The sequence below is a fragment of the Vespula pensylvanica genome, chromosome 3 (genome assembly GCF_014466175.1).
Source record: "Vespula pensylvanica isolate Volc-1 chromosome 3, ASM1446617v1, whole genome shotgun sequence".
NCBI lineage: Eukaryota > Metazoa > Arthropoda > Insecta > Hymenoptera > Vespidae > Vespula > Vespula pensylvanica.
Genome location: NC_057687.1, coordinates 2,534,415 through 2,557,518, shown reverse-complemented (window position 1 = coordinate 2,557,518; position 23,104 = coordinate 2,534,415). Strand labels below are relative to the sequence as shown.

The 23,104-nt window shown below is 35.7% G+C and overlaps 1 protein-coding gene across 2 annotated transcripts in view; it reads right to left on the bottom strand.

Annotated features, from left to right (window-relative positions):
• LOC122627882 (zinc finger protein ush) overlaps positions 1-23,104 on the bottom strand; it is a 137,678-nt gene that overhangs the window by 73,471 nt on the left and 41,103 nt on the right. Inside the window, exon 1 of one of the 2 annotated variants that reach the window (XM_043809496.1) lies at positions 7,410-7,754. The exons of the other annotated variant lie outside the window; for it this stretch is intronic. Within the exon in view, the coding sequence (XP_043665431.1) occupies positions 7,410-7,443 (34 nt within the window). The 5' untranslated portion in view covers positions 7,444-7,754. Of the gene's footprint in view, positions 1-7,409; positions 7,755-23,104 lie in introns of those variants that run through there. 2 annotated transcript variants of the gene reach the window in all.

Below are 23,104 nucleotides of genomic sequence, written 5' to 3'. Positions count from 1 at the left end.
AATTAATGCGGAACGAGCTAATTACGATCGCGTGTCAGGCGTGCTTGAAAAGGAAAAAAGAAAAAAAAAGAAAAAAAGAAAAAAAAAATGAAAGAAAAAGAATGAAAGAAAAAAAATTATTATGCGAAATCCTATTTGCGATTTAGATCGACGAGATGGCTTAGTTTTTCCAATTTAATTCGTTGATAAACATTGAAGGAACAACAGCGAAAAATAAGAAAGTAAGGAAAAAAAAAGTCCATCGAAATTCGAGAACTAAGACTTTTCACGATGTGTCGAAGTTATATGCGTTTCGAATCGGCTCATATCACTCGCAACATAAAGTTTATCGCAAGGCCAACGACGAATCCTAATCTCTAACGCGTAAGCTCATCGCGACAAAACCGAATGAGAACGTACTTACTTACGTATGTAACCACTTATATACTATACACGTAAATACATAATATTGAATCTATATAGAATGATAGATTTGACTTTTCTTCGAAACTTCTTATCACGATAATTATACGTTTGCAATTTAAATAAGATGTATAATAAATACGATGATATCAAATGCAATTAATATATCATTGATTTTTATAAATATAGATATACGTACGTACCTAGTCGTGCTAATAATATGACAGACGACATAATTGTTAAAAACGATAGACAGAAACTCAGCTTGCATAAGTAAACGTTCGAATCAAGACAAAGATTATTACTAAAGGCAGAAGAAGAATGAATAAAAGTAAACTAGGAGACGTTTCTCGAAATTCGTCGGTCAAAAGAAAAATATTTTTCCTCTGTCTTTCTCTCTCTCTCTCCCTCTCTCTCTCTCTCTCTCTCTCTCTCTCTCTCTGTCTCTCACTCTGTCTCTCTCTCTCTCTCTCTCGGGAGAAGATCGACCAAGCGAGTTCTCGAAGAGCGACCGATAACAACAAAGACTTATTCTTCGCGAGCGATAAGACTTCGCAGCAACGTGTCGAGCTAAGATCGTTAATTGTCACTCGAACGATAAGCATCGTATACGTTCGACGTCGCCATACGCTTATCTTCGACGATATACCTACATATATTATTATATTTTCGTATCTTCGGCGAAACGACGTTTCACTGCATTTTTTTCATGTGCAATGAGATGACCTTTTCTATATATATATATATTTTTCATTCTTTATTATTATGCTTTTCTTTTTTCTCTTTTAATCTATTAACCAAAAAGATCTTCGATCGGTGAATGTTTATCGTATATAATTGTACAAACGAAGATTGTAAGCTTACAATAAATTAATGAATAACAGTAAATAGTTTACAACAAAAAGAAAAGTTTTCTTACACGTTAACATATTAAATGTATTGAAAGTCACCGGTAAAATAATTTTATACATTCTATATATAATACGTTTTCAATATTTCCATTATTAGTTTTCCATATTCATTCGAAAGAGAGACTAAAATTATAGATTTTTCCTAATTAAAATAAATTCTAAAATATAAAAATATTACAAACAATATGAATTATCTTATATTTTATATAATAATTTTAACATTTAACATTATTAAATATTAAAATTACTTAATTGTCATTTTCCTAATTTTATACAATAATAATTTAATAGATTAAAAATATAATAATCTTACATTTTTTATAAACATTCATACTAAAAAAAGAAACGTATGGAAAATGTATGACAAAGAGATGTACGTTGTCCTCTTTGCCGTTTACGATGTCTTAATATAATTGAAAAAGGAAATAAAGAAAAAAAAACCAAAAAGAGAGAGAGAGAGAGAGAGAGAGAGAACAAAACAAAACAAATGATTAATTTATTCCCTTATCGCGAGAGAAATGAAATTATCGTGTCGAGTTTGATTCGAGTATTTCACTATTAAAAGGGTTAAACTGATTGCCATTGATCGTTTACAATGAAACATGATTACAAACGGACAATCTGAATTCGATTTAGGAAGAATTTTGTTGATCGGCAAAGGTTTTTCGTGAAAAGGTCGCGGGAAAACTTTTAGGCTCGTTCGCTATCTATTTGAAAATATTTATCTATAGGTTGTTATCACTCGCGTGATATCGCGTGTTATTCTTTGAATCGCGTGTACCATGGCGATTCATCAAACAACGGCGGCGGCATGCACGAGCGACGCGATGAACTCGCGCGTTCTTCCATAATCTCATAATCGTCGATGCGGCCTAACGAATATATTCTAACGCGTGAGAGACTTGTAGGATGGATACCATCTGCTATAGTTTCAATCGATGTCCTCTTCTCGAATTATGTCCCTAACACACGAGACGATATATGTACGTACGTAGGTACATACACACATGTATACATGTATACAAACGTACGTATTTATTTCTTTATCCTTTTCTTTTATCAAATTGTTCATAATCGATACTTAAGCGAGCAAATTAATATATATAAACGAATTTTTATCAATGTTTAATATGTGCCACGTTGATTACTTGCATGAAGTCTACACGTGCAAACGTGTGAGTTTCGACGAAGATTTGAAGAGTCGTTTTTTGAAGAGAAAGAGAAAAAAGAGACAAAGAGACAGAATGAAAGAGAAAGAGAAAGAGAGGGAGGGAAAGAGGTAACAAAAAAAATATCGAGGCAGCGGTTAGTCGTTGGAGCGATTAATAAATCCCACGAGCGGCCCGTAACTCTCTCCACGGGCTATAACTCGAAATAGTTGGCGCGGCTTATCCGCCGTTGATCGGTCTCACTTACACGATGCGTCGGTGTTACTAACTTGTCAACGTGATTCTACTATCGTTTAACGCTCAAAATCAATTTACGAATCATTTTAATTTACAAATCTATTTCTCTCTTTCTTCCCCTTCCACTTCTCTCTCTCTCTCTTTCTCTTTCTCTTTTTGTTTCTTTAAAAACAAAAACGAAAAAGCCAAACAAAGAAAAGAAAAAAAGAACAAGAAAGAACATTAATTCCAATCAAACGTAGCAATTAAACTTTAGCTCATATTTCAGCTCGGGAGAGAACGTAAACACGAAAAGTGACAGTATCGAAAGATAAAATTATCAATCGGGATATTTAGACTAAGAAAGAAAGAGAGTGCGAGAAAGAGAGGGAGAGGGAGAGGGAGAGGGAGAGGAAGATATACATACATATATACAGAGAAAAAAAGAAGAAAAGAGGGAGAGGGAGATAAAAGTGCATCGTGTAACATGGACGGTACGACTCACACCTGTTGCAGCCCAAGCACCGACACCACCGCAAAGCGGCACGGACTTTGGCGCGCGGCAATCGATTATTTAGCAACAAGCCGCAGAAATTGGAAGGTTAATTTCGCCCGCTTGTTTACGCTCGTCCGCAATTTGATCGGGTTTCTCTCCTTCCCGCCACTATTCCCTCCCTCTCTCTCTTTCTCTATCTCTTTCTCTCTCTTCGTTTTTTTTTTTTTTTTTATTAGGACGGTCTCAATGCATTTCTCTTTTTCTTTCTCTCTGTCCTTCTCGCAAATAAAGTTTCAATGCATCTCTCTCTCTCTCTCTCCACTCTCTCTCTCTCTTTCAATTTATGTTTTGTCAGAGACCGAGAAAGATACAGTATGCATGTATTTATATTTAAATTAAAGGAAAAAGTCTATAGAAAAATTGTAGGTTTAATAAGAAGAACCACAGATACGTAACTAGTAGTAGTGAATAAAAACATGTAAATTTACATCAAAAAGGACGAGTGTTGTACAAAGGGATAAATTGTATAAATATATATCTTTAAAAGATATATGTATATGAATGTGTGTGTGGTGTGTATGCATGTAAGGAAACAGAATTGTTACATCCCATTCCATGTCACTCTCCCTTTTCCACTACTATCACCATTGTTATGATCATCCTTATCATCATCATTATTATTGTTATTGTTATTATTGTAACTATTGTACACATCATTGTAAGATTACTAAACCTAGATATTCTCACTATATCACAAGACCCCTTCATACCCTCATCTACACTTTTTCACATTCTACAGGCCCTACAAACTAAACAACATCTAAAAAAAAGCTCTTCTCTTTCCTTAGTTTTCTTTTTTCCAAAAATCTGCCCAACCAACCGCTTCAACTTCTATTTTTAGTTACTAAAAATCTTCTCTTCGATTACTACCTACTGATATACAATAAATTATAAATCTTAACGTATTAATTCCCCAGTTATTCATTGTATTCGGGGACGGAATATTCATTACATTATATCCTGGTTGCTACTGAATTCAACACGTAACGGAGATAAATTACCGAAGAAAATTAGGGGTATAACAAATATAAAAGAATTATTAAGGAGAAAATTTAATCCATTCTTAAATGGTCAAATAAATTCAAAGATACAGATTAACTTTAACAGTATATGTTATAAAAATATTTTCATTTATCACGCAGGGTATATGTTATCTTTTTTCTTTTTGTTACAATTTTTTCATCATATTTTTTTTACATATATATCTTTTTATACATTTTTATATGTTCAAATATTTTACCCTTGAGCAATAATTATTGTATAACGAAAGTTAATAAAGACTATGAATTAATCTATATATCGTTATCTGTCTATCTATCAATCTGTGTATTGTCGAAATAATCTCTATGAATCTCATTCTATTTTTCTTTTCTTGGACGAATTTAAAGAAAATTCTCTCTCTCTCTCTCTCTCTCTCTCTCTCTCTCTCTCTCTCTCCCCCTTTCTCCCCTTCTCTCTATTTCTATCTATATTCCTTCGATCTATGCTCATGACAACGTTACAGGTTGTTGCTTACGTTCGTAAGTCGCGCGTATGCAACTTTGGTCACGTGACCGAATGCGAGAATCACGTGACCAGAATCACGTGAACGTCGCTATAATTGTAGTTGGACGTAGATTCGATGAGACGTATGATTTTCTTCGTGCGTTTTAAATTCCATTCGATTCATCCGGCCCTGACGCCTTATATATCTTTCTCTTTCTCTTTCTCTTTCTCTTTCTCTTTCTCTTACTGTCTCTGGATCTCGGCATCCTCGTATCGGAAAGCCATGGGAAAGAAAGAATTCGCAGGAAAGTCATCCGACGCGATGGGACCGAACGATATCGCGGACCTCGCATAAAACTCGACTATCTTCGCAATCTGATGCCGCACGAACCAGTTTTCGGTACGCGCTCGAATCCTTCTGTTCTTTAGGATGCGCGCGCGAGGATTCGAAGGAGAAACCTCCACTATTCGAACTTCTCCCTCCCCCTCCCCCACTGTCTTACCACTCCCCTTTACCCCTCCCACGACATCTCCGATATCGAAAGAGCGAGAGAGAGAGAGAGAGAGAGAGAGAGAGAGAGAGAGAGAGAGAGAGAGAGAGAGAGAGAGAGAGAGAGATAGAAAGAACTCACGAATCAATAGGGACGATCGATCGAGAGGAGAAAGCGGATCGTGCGCGCGCGTTCTTCTCTCGAAAGTCGAATGTTTCGAGTTCGATCGTGAAAGAAAGGAAGAAAAGACAAAATGAAATAAAATGAAAAAGAATGGAGAAAGAAAAAAAAGATATAAAAAAAAGAAGAAAGATACGCGAAAGATGCGACGATCTCGTTTCGATTATAAACGTAATTCGTTCGATTCGAATGTCGCGCCAACCTAACATAGCCAAAGAAATTGAGTTGGAGAGTAAAAGGTAAAAGAAAAAGTAAAAATATTCTGTATAAATATAGATCAAACGCGACCGAAGATCTTATCTAAACACATTTTCATATGTTACACTGTAATATTCGAATATCGTTATCGTTTGCTAAAGAAAATAGCTGGGAGGGAAAGGAAAAAAAAAAAGGAAAAAGAAAGGAAAAAAGAGAAAAAGAAAGAAATAAAAAAAAAATAAAATAAAAGCGGCCATCTTGAAGAGAGATCGAACATGACTGGGTAAGTAATCAACGTTAGGATCTGGTCTTTTTCCATGAGGTCGTAACAGGGCAACGATGACCGATGGACGAGGCCGATGTCGATAACGTGGTTATCAACTGATCTGGGGGCGTCCAAGTGTTATCGTCGTTGTGCGATAAGTTCCGGCCTACCGATATGCCTGCAATCTCATCTGACCCAACTACTACCATTACCATTACCACCACCACCACCACCACCACCATCATCACAACCACCGTCACCGCCACTCTTCTACCCACCCTTTCTCCCCCCTTTTTTCCTCTCTTTCTCACTTTTTTCCTTCCTTCCTCCTCCTCGTGTTTCTCTCTCTCTCTCTTTCTCTCTCTCTCTCCTCTTCCGCTTACTTATCTAAGTACGTTCCACGCGAAAGACCATATTTTTCTCTATTTACTTAATTATTTACTTTCCTCTTTAACGACGATGAAGAAACATCACGAGAGATAAGATCGAATCGTCGACGAGCAAAAAACTCTCGCGCTCTCGATCTCTTGCTAAGGATAGGAATACACGTCTACACACGCATACGTGCGCGCGCATACGCATACACACACAGGCGTATCGATAATTATTGCCAGGTGAAATAACTTCGAAACGAAATAATTTCGATAAATTGTCACTTTGTCGAGAAATTAAAAGTAGATGGATGAATTTTATTTTATTTTTGTTTTGTTTCATTTTGATTATTTTTTTCTAAAGTAATTAAATAAAAATATATTACGCAGGATGGCAACAAAATTATGAGATCATATTAATAGATATACGTACATATATTATATGTATTTATGCGATATATACTTGGCAAAGTCGAAGGAATGCGTGGGACGAAGATAGACGGAAAGCTTTATCGATAGATTTACCAAACTGGAATTATAATTGACGCCAGGGAACGTTCGAAAGATTAATCTAATGATTAACGTTCTAATCCTGATAGCTTCGTATAGAAATGGCGTACCACGTTGTTGGTGTAGTTCGTAACGATAATCGGTTTTGGTTGGTTTAGAAAGGTTACGTCGAAGGTTTCCTTCTTGCTTCGTACTACTCGAAAGAAAATATTTCATATCGATCTAGGATCGCATCGGGTTACATAATCTTTCATCATTTCTTTTCACGATGACAAGTTTGTATTGCATATAGGAAAGAATATAATGAAACAGAAATAGAATGATAAAGAGTTAGAGAGAAAGAGAGAGAAAATTACATTCTCGTAAAGCTTATCGCGCCGGTCGCAAACGATGCATGGAAACGAGTCGTTCTGTTACGTCCCATTTTTCTACGACATTTTCTTAGCCTTGTCGGTTAAGAAGAAGAAATCGCGTTTCTTGCAAAACATTAACGATCTCTTCTTAAACGATCATTTCCACCTGCACTCAACCGCATACCACGTTTTCTATCTTGTGTTTGAGAAAATAAACTTTCGAATTATACGAGATAATAAAAGATATAATAATTATATCAAATAAGAATTTATATTTAATACTACGACCTTTTATGACTTACGAAATGACGTACGACCCGGTAGTCTTGTTTCCATCGATCGCACCAGACATCTGTCACCTTAATTAGATATATATCGATGATTTTATCTGTAGTAACCGATCCTTATTGAATAACTCTCTACTTAACAGCTTCATTGATCATTATCTGAATTATGACTAATGAAGTCGATAAAAAGTATTCGAAGGAATACATGCTGCTGTTTGTCATGGACATCCGATGAGACAAAATGGCCGCCGTATCGTCATTCTATTATAATCATAATTATAAACAAAAATGCCAGGATTCGTTATACCGGATCTTATCTTCTTTTATATTTTCACTTCTTCTTTTATATTTTTTTCAAACACACATAGACGCACGTACACATACACGTGCAGATACACGAATAAAGAAAATTCTTCTGAGTAATGAAGAAATGACGATCGATCGATCGATCAATCCGATAGCATTTCTTCCTTTTTTGTGGTAATCTTGATAGCGAAGTTTTCCCGTTGCTATTTACTAACCTTCCTAATCGCAAGCACGTCTCGTTTCAAACTGCCCCGTATATATCCTAAGACTACCGCTCCCACTCCTTGAACCACGCAATCACGCCACCTGTTACAACCAACGATATTTGATCACAACCGTTTCAAATCAAATCGACACAGAATTTCTATCAAAACGGTCGATTTTATTTTCGCTAATTATCTCCGTTTTCCTCCTTTTTTTTTATTTTTATTTTTTGTTAAAATTTAGATTTTACAACCAACAATATTTGATCGCAATCGTTTAAAATCGAATCGACGCGAAATTTCTATAAAAATGGCCGACTTATATTTTGCTAATTATTTTCATTAGAGTTGTCTTTATTTTATAAAGTTTTTTTATCCTTTTTCTTAAAATTTAGACTTTAAATTCTGTTATTTAATACGATTCTGTTTCGTTATAACTAAATATTTTTTCCGATTACAGAAACAATTCTATCTCTTTCATTGAAAGTTAATCGCAATTTTCAATAAGAAACAATATCAACGAACATATCTACATATCGTTTCGATAACTCTATGTGAGTTTATATTATCCTATCTGTCGAACGATGTTATTCGTCCCTTAGTCATATCAGTAGATAAGAGATGTTAGATCTATTCATCGATTAAATAACATACGTAGTTACTTACGTACGTAAGAATGTTTTTCTACATAGAAAAATACATAAACAAGAAAATAAATAAAGAAAGAAAGAAATAATGGCATAGGAAAGAAAGGAAATTCGAAGATTCGCCCGACGATCGAATAACTTTTGAAAGATAACGCTTCGTTTGTTTGGGGAGTGTTCGTACTCCGAGCATCACGCGTTCTACGTGGGACAAAATATGTCAAAGGCTCTATGAATGAGTGAGCAAGCGAGTAAGGGAGTGAGAGAGTGAATGAATTGAGAGAGAGAGAGAGAGAGAGAGAGAGAGAAAGAAAATCGAGATAATGTCGCGCGATGAAAAGTCACCTGGACGTATGCGAGCACAGAGCACGCATCCATGCGTGCCAAACTTAATGTAGGCGTCACCCTCCGCGTGTACAGTGAAGTCGAATTGAGGATTTCTTGGAAATCGAAAAGGAAGATCGTGCTGTGTGACGTTGGGTATAAAAGATCGACAAGATTATCGGATATTTCGTCAAGAACAAAAAAAAGATCGGAAGACAAAGCGTAAGACGATGACATCCCTTGCTATTGCGATAAGAGTAGAATTTTTACCTCGATGAGAAATTCGATCTCATCGTCGTCTTCGCCTTCGTCCTCATCGTAGTCGTTGTAATCGTCCTAGTCGTCGTCACCGCCGCCGCCGTCCATCCCGATCGAGTTTCTTCGCGAAGATACAACGAGATAGGATAAGATCTCCCTCTCGGCACGAGAATTCCTTTCTTTATCATCTCCTTTATTCGCTTAAACCCTCGATTATGTTGAATGAAAATTTATAAAAGAGAGAAAAAAATTACGAAGGCGTGTTGTATACCGGACGTTCCTTATAAATGCCATCTTTTTATCGACACGGGATACGTCGTGTTGGTTGTGTATTCGAGAAGATGAAAAATATAGATGCATATCTAATTAAACGTGTAGGTGGTGCGATCGAGAGATGTCGTTAAGGTTGAAGGGGAAATAATATTACGTCATCTAAAAGACGTTGGGTTAGATATATCGTGAGAGGCGATATAAGTAACGTGTGTAGACGGATGATCGAGCGATCATTGAATTACAAAATGTGTGAATGTCCTTGAAACGGCTTATAATTTGACGAAGATATATTAGACATCGAAGGGAATAACGGTAACGAAGAAACGGTAAAGAATAAAGAACGGGCGAAGAAAAGGAATCGTTAAAATGGCGGGAAAAATTCAAACGGTAGATATTGCATTTGCAACAATCGCGAAAGGAACAATTTATCGGTACATCGTGTAACTCAATTCCATACATATATATTTTCGAAAAAAGATATATATATATATATATATATATATAAACTTAACTTTATCGACGAATAACGATCTCAATAACGATCTAATCGAAGATAAATATTTGAAGAAAAATGTTTGGGATCGCACGGTCGTGTTATATTAGTTTTTAGATGTCAGTTTAGCATGGCGTAGATCGAAACGCGTTCGTTCTCAATTAATCGATTTGCTTCGATGGCCAATACCGTCGAGAGATCGTATCTCTATAACACGAGCGAGTTCCGCTTATACGATATATCTATGTATGCATGTACATATCTATCTATCTCTATATGTATGTATGTAGTATGTATAGAATGCGATGGCGAAATGCGCGCGCGAGCGCGCGATAAACGGAAGGGGGACGAGTAATCGCAATAGGTGCGTTTATTATCGGGATATTCAGCAGCATTATCTCGCGACTGGGTTCCTCGTTATCTCGAAAAGGCGTTAATCGATCGGAGATCGCTATCATTACCGGAGTCCATCTCCGTCTAGTGGGATTCCCCTATTATCGGGGTTCGATCGATCGACGGAAATAATCGCGATGCGATATCGTCCATCGATAATATCTTTTTACTTATCAATCGATACTTTTTTCTTTCTTTCTCTTTGTGCTTTTGTATTTTTCTTCCGCCTCTCTCTCTCTCCCTCTCTCTCTCTCTCTCTCTCTCTCGTGCGCGCGCGCACGTTCTCTGTATCTCTTTCTTCCTAGTAAATCAAATCACGTTTTTTCTCCTTCTTCTCTATATAAAATCTCTATCCTATTCAATCTGTTTGTTCGTTCGTTCGTTCGTTCGTTCATCCGTCTATTTGGTCGTTTTATTTTTCTTTAAATCTACTGTTTTTGTATTTATCTTAAACCTATCATCAAAATGTCGGATATAAAGTTATCGATTATAACATCCCGAGGTATATCTATTACGTGGCGAGACACGCAGGAAAGCGTAAAAGCAAGCGATCGAGTATTTTCAATTCATGGCAAGGAGCCAACTATAAGAGAGAAACTGAAAGCATCGAAGAAGAAAGAGGAATAAGTTAATAGATAGATAGAAAGAGAGAGAGAGAGAGAGAGAGAGAGAGAGAGAGAGAGAGAGAGAGACAGAGAGAGAGAGAGAGAGAGAGAGGGGGGAAGAAAAAGGGTGATTCTGAAAACTAACGCGGCGCAATGGGGCGACAGTCGCGTGCCTTGCATCCCCTAAACGTGTTCACCAAGCGATCACCGAGGAAACGGTTTATAGTTGTGGAGTTCCTGAAGTCTCACCAAGAGACAGGCTCTAGCTAGTCGACCCTCTTTTACCAAGAGCTCGATCTTACTTATATACCCACTCGCAAAAGCTTACTATCGAGATCCAAGATCTTGCCAAATCACCACCGCAAGGGTAACCGCGAAAAACGGTGTAGGATCTTTGCCAAGAACACCTTTAAAAATCTCTTCTCCTTAATTCTTCGAACGGTATAATCATATCATGATCGATGTATTTAATATGATATATAAAATGTATACAAATGTAATAATTATTGTTTATTAATTTAACTTTTAAAAATTATAAAGAATAAACTGCTTCGTATATTATTTCGTATATAATTTCATAAAAATTTTCAGAAAATACCAAAGAAGATTTTTTGGCCTGGAAAATGATTAAATAGTTCGGAATCTTTTCTAAAAAAACTACCATAATTTTTACCACTACCATATTCTAAACACGTAAAAATATATATTTAATTATTCAACGAACAATTAATGTCATTTATATATGTATACATATATATATTAAATACATGTATTGTAATTATATTAAGTACACATGTATTTAACGAAAAATAATAATTCACCAGTAAATAAACGGATGATCGTTTTGAAGTTATTAAAAGTAATTAATATTTAAAACAATGCGAAATGGCGTTCCATTTTGATATCTTTTAAAGTCGTTCTTCTGATAGGAAAACACAAAGGAAAAAAAAGAAAAAAGAAATATTATACAAATGTATAATTTTGACGTTCGAAAACGCGTTCTTATCTCTTTCTTTCAAGGACTTCTTCCCCACTATACACACACACACACACACACACACACACACACTTTTCTACCTCTCTCTGTCTTTCTCTCTGGTTTTTTACCGTGTTCGCGCGTATCGGAACGGGGGAGGAGACGTCGGTGTCCGGCTCGGCAGTTCGTGAAGTGGCGCGAAAATACGAGTTGGTCTGGGGCAAGTGGAGCCAGCTGAAATGGACGCAACGGAATATACGTACGGGGCAAGCAAAGCGCCGCGCGCCGATAAGAGCGGTGGCGAGCCGTTATCGCGATCGCCGCGCGGCCACGTCGCACGATAACGATAACAAACTCTAACTCTCTCTCTCTCTCTCTCTCTCTCTCTCTCTCTCTCTCTCTCTTTTCTCTCTTTCTCTCTCTCAGTCACTCTCTTTCCTCTTTTCTCTCCCTTGTCTCTCGAAATGCGCGCGCGAAAGCACATACACACACATATACACGCACGCACATACGTATACACACATGATACCTTTTATTCTCTCTTTCTCTCTCTTTCTTTCTGTCTCTATTTCTCTCTATCTCTATCTCTATATCTCTATCTCTATATCTCTATCTCTCTCTCTTTCTCTCTCTCTCTCTCTCTCTCTCTCTCTCTCTCTCTCTCTCTCTCTCTCTCTCTCTCTCTCTCTCTCTCATCGTCCTCGGGGTGACTCGTCGTTACCTTCCCTTACCGTCAACAACCTACGTGTGGGAGTACCGATGATAAACCAATGGCGATTACGCCAATGGAAAGTAACGACTCGACAAAATCCTCTTCTATTTTCTAACCCTTCGAATTCATTGAAAAATGGATGAGGAAAAAGAAGGGGGAAAGTGAGGCTTGCTTCAGTGTATGTGTGTGCTCTCTAAAAATGTTTTAAAGGAACTCATACGAATTTTAGTCGGCGAAGGAGGACGATCCTAGTGAAAGGAAAAAAGAGTGAAAGAGAGAAAGAGAAAGAGAGAGAAAGAGTACGATAGGATAAAGGAAGAAGAGAGGTGGATGTTGGCCGGTGGTTGGCCGGTGTTATCGGCTCTGTCCAGATTGAATATATTTCATATGTTTTCATAACTACCGCGGAGCACCGACGGCGCTACGTTCCGTTATCTCCTCTCCGCCGCCGTCGCCGCCACCACCGCTGCTGCCGCCACCGCCACCCCGTTTCGTCCCATCCCCGTCTACTCTTCTTCTTGGCGTAGGCGGGTAGTAAGGGGGTTGCGGTTTGTGGTGGTAGAGTCGAGTTCACTGCTGGTTCTGGGTTGCGTCTGTGCTGGTTGCTTTCGGTACTGCGACGACGAGGAGAATCGAAGAGGTCCAAGGGGAGAAGAGACCGAGAACGAGCGAGCGAGGGAGAGAAAGAGAGAGAAGGAGAGGGAGAGGGAGGCAGAGAGAGAGAGAGAGAGAACGATGGGATGAAAAGGGGTGAGAAGGGAGGTGGAACGATTCCACCGCGGCCACGGGAAATCAACCGTGAGGAGATACCGCTTGACTGATGTGCGTCTTTCTGTTGTAAAACGATAAAGGCGCCGTGGCATTGGTCCGACCGAAGGTTTCCGATAGTCGAGCTTTCTCACCCCCTCCTCACTTGCTTCTTCTCACCCCCGTTCTCTCTCTCTCTCCTGTCGCCCACCCCCTAACCTCTCCTCTTCTCTTCGATCGTGGAGATCGTGTCTCTTCGTAAGTAGGAAAAGTCGCGTATATTACGCGTTTTATACCTATCGTGGAAATAAGAGTAAGAAAAAGAGAGAGAGGGAGAATGAGAGCAAGAGAAAAAAGAAAAGAGAAAAGAAAGAAAAAAATAACTAAGGGATGGGGATCAAGGTCCGAACGCTGAATATTCATTTCGCGGCACGTTTCTTGGTAGCCTTGATAAGACGAGTAGTATGAGTCTCCTTATCGGTATCTTCTCTTTTGTGGCCCCTTTTTACGATCTTAACGCGTCGATTCGGGGATGTTTTTCGATTAAACGAGCGTGAAGGTAACCATTTTGGCTGACCGGTTCTTTCTCACGAATATATAAAAGTTCAAAAGTTGAACATATATACACTCACTCTCTCTCTCTTTCTCTCTGTGTGTGTGTGTGTATGTGTGTGTGTATAAGTTCAAGTATTTGAACTTTCAAAGTTCAAATACAAGTTAAAAGTTCAATATTACAATTCAATCTTTCGAACCGATGGTTAAAGATTCATAATTAAATGTTAACAAAAAAAAAACTGTCTCCAATACAAAAAAATTTATAGTTAATTTATAATAAATGCATAATGAAAAGTTCAAAAACATGTGTTCCAAAATATAATCGTTAGTTAGATGTACATAATATAAAATCCAAAAATTCAAGTCATATGTTTAAAATTAGAAGCAATTTAAACGTTATATCAGGCGAGGTCTACCGTGAAATATATTTTCGTTTAAAATGAATAAATAAAATAAACTACTTTAACTATCTTACGATAAGACCATACGACGGTAAAATTCTTGCTCTTGTAAGATTCGATCAGAGAGACGTATATCTGACATAAGATTATTATTATGCGACTCGAAGTTATACTTGCGTTTCTCTATTCGAGATCGTGAAATGACGCGTAAGTACGTTGGATACGATAGATATCGCTTCAGAGATCAAACCATAAAGCCGGTTATTCATTCGGTACCGTGCCAATACTTATACGTTCTGATAAGCAAAATAGGTGACTATAGGTGGTCCGTTCTCACCTCGCTTATTTTTGTTTTGCATATATTCAACAATGATAATTTGAAAATAAAAAATTAATGAACAATTTTTTTTTCCTTATAAAATCTCTCGTGAGATCGAAATTAATAAAAAAAAAAAAGTAAAAATGAAAAAAAAACAATTATCAACAGAGAAAAAAATATTAACACGAAAATACAAGTATATAACAAAAATAATTTCGCAAGTATCGTGTCAAAGTTCCGTGCCTATACAATATCTTCAATCAAATCTCGTTAAACCGGGGCTAATATGAAAAATAATAAAACAAAGAAAAATAAGTAAATGAATAAGAAAGAACAACAGTAGACGAAACAAGAACAAAAAAAAACAGAAATATTGCTATAGAAATATAATAATAATAAAAAGATAATAATAATCTTTCGTTAGCTTTGCTCGAACCTTTACTCGTATAAAGCTCGGGCGAACCTGATTTAGCTCGATCGAGGTTACGTCTTTTCTCTTTGCGAGAGAGAGAGAGAGAGAGAGAGAGAGAGAGAGAGATCTCGCGTATGTACGTACGTGTGTCTCTTTGTGTATCATCGTGTGTAAACGCGCGCAGCAACGCATGCATCGCTTCTTTAAAAGTCGACGAGCCGAAGGCGATCCGGGTCCTGCTGCTCTCTCGGGCTATCGAACATGATGCTGATCGTGTAATGGTAAGTATACAAATGATACGACCAGCCGATATCGAGCCTCGCTATCGAGACGACATTAAGGATCGTACGCACCGTGATCCTTCTCCGAACTTGGATACACGTGGAAAAGAAATAAAAGAAATAAGAAAATAAAAAAAAAAATGTAAAAAGAAATTAAAAAAAGAAAAGAGAAAAGAACATCACGTATTCGCCGGTAGATAAAATTTGTCTCGAACTGACCAAAGAGAAAAAATAAATAAAGAAGAAAACAATCGTAAATAATGTATATGATTGCTAGGAATAAGAAAGGAGAAATGAATAAAAGCGATTTAAAGAGAAAAAAAATAATAAGGAGGAAAAGAAGAAAATGCCAAAGACTTTTTGTATACAAAAGATAAAAAATATACAAAAAAAAAAAGAAAAAGGAGAGAGAGAGAGAGAGAGAGAGAGAGAGAGAGAGAGAGAGAAATGATTACGTACGACCCAATGTGATGAAAATGAATGGCAACATTATTAGTTTATTACTCCTTATGTTTATTACTCCTTGCTTTGGTTAACGATAATAATGAAATCTGTAGGAGGCGTGGAGGAATGGTGGAACATCGTGCAAGAAACAATGCGGGTTACCTTATCGAATCTCGACCTCCGACCTCTTATCTCTCCTTCTTCGGCAAAGATATACGCGACGACGTCTAATCGAATTTCTTCGCTTTTTAAAGCGCTGACACTTTGAATTTCTTATACGATGTCGTACCCGTGAGATAAAGTGAAGAACGATCAGTTGCGTGTTACGTGGTTGCGTTTGAGCGTTACGAAAGAAAAATGAAAAAAGAAAAGAGAAGAAAAGAAAAAGTAAGGAAAAAGAAAAAAGAACGTAAGAAAGAAAACAAAAATGACTCGATCGATCGAAAGATATTGTTAATGGTTTAAGCCAGCGTTTCTCAACCTTTTTTTTATCCGTGTGACCCAACAAATTTCTTTTTAACGTTACTGCGATCTTTCAAATGTTTATAATGCAAAATTTTTCAAAATCTGAGTCACTTTATATTATTTTAGTAAATACGACGATTCCTGTGATATTCTCGAGAAATCCCAAAAATATTTTATAGAGAATTTTCTTTAAATCATTTGTAAAATTGATCATTTTTTTCACTGTAAAGAAAGATAGTGAGTACTATTTCGAGGCTCGTTAAAAATTTTTAAATGTAACGCGACTCTCGTTGGTTGAGAAATGCTGTAGGCGTGTAAAATATAAAGACAGCTTCGAGTGTGTAAAGTGTAAAAGCAGCTTGTAATACATAATAAATCAGCGTAAGTTGAAATCGATTGGTATCTTAATAATAATAAAAATAATGGAGAAGGAATAATAATGAGAGATAAAGAGTTAGATACGATATAGTGTAAATTTATTATTTATTAATTTACGTATTAAAGTATTTGTTAAAACTAGAACCACCGGCAATATTATTCCACTATATTACATACATACATATATATATATGTATGTATATATATATGTATATATATGTATATATATATATAGACACACACACACACACACACAACACATATGTGTATAATATATAAAAGAAGAACAAAAGAAGCAAAGGGAGAAGAGAAAACAGATTTATAAAATTGGTCGTATTTATACAACAGAAAAAGTCGATAAAACGTGCGTTGAAATTTTAATGTAAAAACTTTTATAAAAATCGATTGAAACCAGTTATTTTGATTAATTGACAAATCTAGTATTAATAGGATAAGAAATGCTTGTAATACAAGATAAACCGGCGAAAGTTAAAGTCGACTCCTACATCCAATACCCAACAATAAAAATAATAAAGAACAAATAACAATGTGAATGAGTGATAGACAGATAAATAGATAGATAGATCGTTGGATACTATAATCACATTTAACTTTGATAAATAATTAGATAAATTTAGAGGTACATCATAAAGAAAAACTTAAATAAATGCTTACTTAGAACGGATTATAATGGAAGATAAAAAAAGAAAGAGAAAGAGAGAGAGAGATAGAAAGAAAGAAAGAAAAAAAAGAAAAGGAAAGAACAAGAAGTGACATAAATAATGAAAATAACAGACGATCGATCTTGTGAAGGACAATCCTTCTTTCAATTTATAACTAATTAGGCTTGAAAACAGAACTGCAAATTAGGTTTGGAATGAGAAAGGGAGAAAGGGAAAGGGAAGGAGAGGGAGGATAAGCAGGTTTTCCGACTTAATGAAATGATCGCCGGTCGTGAAGCCTAACAAAACTTGTTTACGGTTTCGCGTGTTCCCTCGTGCAAGTACAGAATGGTCGCCGTCTTTGGTGCAATTAATTAACGTCATTAGTGCCATTGGCTGCGCGTCGTCTACCTTGTTAGGTCCGCACCGTTCCACCTCTCTCTCTCTCTCTCTCCGTCTCTTTCTCTCTTACTCTTTCATTCTATCTTTGTTCTTCTACCATTACTGCTTCCCTTCCTTTCCCTTTTTCTCTCGTTCGAACGTCTTTCTCCTCACAAAGGAAGAAGACAAGTTCGAGAGAATCTCTTGGTCCTGCAGGCGCGATAAAACGCAGTAAACGCAGTACAATATGTCGACCGTTCGATTGGGCATTAATTAATTTCGACAAATTACGGAACCAATGAACGCTCTTTTACTTGACGTTAAAATATATTTAACATCTACATTCTTTGTGTGTATATATATATACACATACGCGCGCGAGCGCACACGCAGCACGCACACATATACACCTATATAATAATAATAATAGAATATATATAATAGCAATAGTGTGTGTGTGTGTGTGTGTGTGTGTGTGTGTGTAATAGACAAATAAAAGTAATTAGAAGTAATATATATATATATATATATATATATATATATATATATGTGCGTACGTGTATACATATATATGTATAATTACGATTAAAAATTTTACTAAATATAACCATGAAATTCAAGATATAATATATATTGAATCCATAGTTATAATAATAGAAGAATTAAAAATAACTAGAAATAATATATAATAATAAAACAGGAATAAATAATAAACTTATCAGGAGTTCAATCAATACGATAATAATTTCTTTCGTGAATAACTCGAATATATTTTGGAAAACTTTCAACTTCTCTTTAAAATATGTTGCTAAGAAAATTATACTATTATTTTTTGTTTAATTAAAAATTCTATTTTAACATCTAACAGCGTCATATTACATAAAACATAGATGTCACTCATTACCCAGACACGACGTGATACTCAAATTCAAATATTTGAATAACAATGAACAACATAAGTAACAACATAAAACATGTTTTTGTTCTCCCCCCTCTCTACGTAACACCATATAAATTTTACTGTGCGTCAAAATTCCGATTAGAAAAAAAAAAAATAAAATAAAAGACATGTTTGATCTAACGTTCATAATTAGTATGTGCAATAATTGAATATCTGTATAAATATAAAGAAAAAATAACACGAATAACGACATAGTTAATAATTTTTATTGGAAAAAGAAAAAACCTATTAGTTATTTATGAAACAAACGACAAACGAGTTTCTGTGGTAGTTCAACGTTACTTAAGTCACGATCGTGTGGGAATCGTAGGACAAGTTTATTTGGAGTAGTAATCCTGGGATCGTTCTTTTTCTTACCGGTGCCTCTGGAAGGAAGATAAAGCACCTGCATTCTCAGTGCCAGAAGACGGCACTCCGAAACCCACGCTTCGTCGATAAAGCAACGCTTGCATTCCTCCCCTATCGTCCTCGAACCACCTCCACATCACGTAGATAACTAATGCAACTCTTACGTATCGGATAGGCGTCCGTGGCGGCGCGTGTGCGTGCCTGCGTTCTCGCGCGATCGAACTCAAAGAAATCTTGCGGGATGCGGGTTCTCCCATCGAGATGTGTCTTCTGTTTTACCGAAACTCAACATTTCCTAAAATATTCCATTCGTTAATTCCTCCATTACGCTTTAATACTTCGAACTCCCGCACAGTTATATTATTTCTATTTTTTCCTGTCTCTTTTTTTTTCTTTTCCATCCTTCCTATCGCATTTCATCGAGACATAATTGTCATAATTTGTTGTCAGTTAATATTCGTAATCTTTCATACCTTTTTAAATATAATACATTATTATAATTATATTGTACTGTGGTACAGTATAATTATTAATCTATTTATAGTAATATAATTATACTTATCAATATTAGTGTAGTATACAATAACATAATAATATTTATACTAATTATATTAGTACAAGATAAATAATATTATAACTATCATATTATCTATATATTTATTAGTAAACATAATCAAATGAACATCAAGTAACTTTCATCATAGCTGATCATATATATGATATATATATTAATATATGTATATATATGATATGTCATAATATATATATGTGTGTGTGTGTGTAATATAATCACAAACACACACACTATTTATTATATCACATATTATATTGTTATGTTATATATTATTCGTTGTATTATTTATTATATTTTATTTCATTTTTTCTTTACCCCAAAAACAATTACTAAGTCATATGAAAAGATTAGTGTTCATACATATTTAGTATAATAAAAATATTTAGTATAATAAAAGTTATACTAAAAATTCCACATAATATAATTAGTATATTTGATGTGAGTCTTAAAAGGTTTATAAAAAATTAAAGATCGTTCGGTAATTATCGTTATTAATATATATTCTTCGATAATCGATCGTAATCACTTTAATTTTTATTGTGATTTATATTTAAAACGGATCTACTTGCTTATTAACATTATTTCATTTTATATAAGAATGTAATCATAATTCTTACTCGCACTAGAACGAAATCTATATTTATTTAAGTGATTTAGATAAATAGTTACAAATATCGATTTCTAACTCTTATCGGATGATTCATATTCTTTGGATATAGAACTATATAAGATGAAACATAGAGATATCTATTTTAATGCATTTATAATATTTTAGAAGAAAAAATAAAAGACAATAATTATAATAAATAAGATTACGATATACCTACGGAATGCATTTTTAATAAAGAAATAAAAACGAATGATTTGTTTAATAATAATAATGTTAAACTTAAATATGTATAATATTTATGTCAGAATTCCGAATGAAACGTGTTGTTCCTAAGATTCACGATACCAATAACCAAAGATAAGGTCAAAAACGTTCCTTCCAGTCGATGTTCCGTAAATGTACGAGCATAGTATCGATATCTCGAAGGCACTCTCTTCTTCGAGTTCGATTATATGGAACGAAACATAGAGAACGAACGGTGTACGGCGTGCTTACACGCACAAACTTAATTGGGATCGAAGTGAATCGTTAGCATTAATAAGCCTTTGCATCTCGCGCCGTTGAACACCAATGTTTACGCTCGTGTGTATATATAGATATATACATACACGCGATCGAAATTACCGTATCCTCTTCTTGTCTACCCTAATTTTAATTAGCGCCACCACATAGTATGAAAGAGAAAAAGAGGAAGAAAGAAAGTAAGAAAGCGAGAGAGAGAGAGAGAGAGAGAGAGAGAGAGAGAGAGAGAGAAACGACAAGATCGAATCCTCAATTTCTTCTTTTGACGCTACGTAATCGAGCAGATGTACAAGATAAGAGAAAAATTAGCTTTACGAAGTTTCCAAATTATTTCACTTAATTATTCTCCCCTTCGATAATCATAGTATGTACAACATACAGCAGCGATTATTGATAACGAAGAAAAAAACAGGAAGAGTGAGAGAGAGAGAGAGAGAGAGAGAGAGAGAGAGAGAGAGAGAGAGAGAAGGAGAGAAGAAATAGAAGAAAAAAGTGAGAAGCTCGACTGATCGCAATAAATTTTAATCAAGATCTCGTCCATCCCCCGATGCGTCGTTCGTTACCGGTCCATAATCGATTTAATGGTCGACCAATTAAAATCTCCATACTATTCGACTAATAAATCGCATCGAGCACGCGAAACGTTCGAGATGGCTCAGATATAGTTCTTTAAGTTGATTTCAAGTAAACTACATCGTCCATTTTTTTATCGTCATTCTCTTAACGTTAAATATAATATAATATTGAACGTAGATTAAACGGAAGTAAGGCAAGTTTCTTGTCGGCTAAGGGAACAATTAAAATTCATATATTCGACAATGAATGAGAAATCTGACAGATCCTCCAAGGAGATTAAACGATCGATTAATAACTTTTCGATGGCATCGATCTTCTCTTCAAAATTACGAAACTTCTCGAACTTCTCAAAAAAAAAAAAAAAGAAAAAAAAAAGATCGGACCTAACGCGTGTAGACACAGGTCCAGCAACGTGTTTATTGTTGTTATTGTTGTTGTTGTTGTTGCTGCTGCTGCTGTTGTTGTTGATATTTTTGTTGTTGTTGTTGTTGTTGTTATTGTTGTAGGTGGAGGCGGATAGCGAGATGCGGCAATCGTCGGACGCTACCGTCCTGGTCGAATCTAATTAAATATAATTAGCTGCGATTTGCATAGATAGCCGATAGAGACCGGACGCGGTGATAACCGCGATAACGGGCGTGCACGGCCGATACGAGGGACGATTATTGTTACCGGCCCGGGGTCTCGTTGCTCGGGCCACAGACATCGGCACGATCATCGCGAATTCCCGTTCCTCTTTCCCTTTGCCTTTCCCTTCCCCCATCCCCTTCTACTCTACCTCCTCCTCCTCCTCCTTCTTCTCCACCTCCTCCTTCTCTTTCTTCTTCTTCTTCTTCTTCTTCCTCTACTATCCCAACTTCTATCTTTGTTTTACCTCGGTACCTTCCTTTTCAACCGGATTCGATGCTTTGTCTTCGCTTTCGTCAAACGAAATTCGTTTTAAGTATACTCTCTTTTTTTAACGATATCGAAAAGATCTATGATTCGAATCTGGAAGTTTTCTATATCTGAGTCTGATAATTGTGAAATTGTAAAAAGATTTATAATATATAATAATAATTCGTTAGTCAAAATTTGTTTTAATTTCTATTTTAAAAATTTGTTCATAGTCTATAAACGTCCCATGAAAATTTATGAAAATTAATATTATTTCACTATTATCGTTTGTTTTGTTTTACATAATTAAAATTTGAAAATAAATGTTTCTTTCGTTTCCTTAACTTTTATATTTATTTGCTTAATTTATTTACTATTAATAATATCTAACTATCTTAGAAAATTACCAAGATATTCCGTTGAAATTTCAAGATTTAATCTATAGGACATCGAAGAACTGTTTTATAATATCGAATAATCTGTTTTATCGAATCTCGCGTTTCTTATCGAACGGATTATCAAGGGACGTATAAAAAAACAAACAAAAATAATAATGATACGCGCATATAAACTCGAAAGTAAATTTAAAAATCATTTTTACAAACGTTTCCCATGCAATAACGAAGAGCCATGGAATCTATGGAATCTCGCGTTTACTATCGATGATGGATAATCGTGGGACGTAGAAGAAAAAAAATGAAAAAGAAAAAAGAAAAAAAAAAATGATGGTATGCATGGTAAACTCGAAAGTTGGCCGAGTAATCGACTCCTGGTGCGTGCATGTGAAACCATGCGTGCAAAGTCTGTTAAAACAGGACTCTGAAGAAGAGGAGGGGAGATAGGAAGAGAATGAAGAGGAGGAGGAAGAAGAGAAGAGGGATAGAAGTAGTAGGAGTGGGAGGAGGGTCGGTAGGTGGTAGAGAAGAGCAAGGACACGATAGCGGCAAGGGATCCGATATCTGTTCGCACGTCATTACCCCAGACTGCAGCAGCAGCAGGATTCAGTAGGAT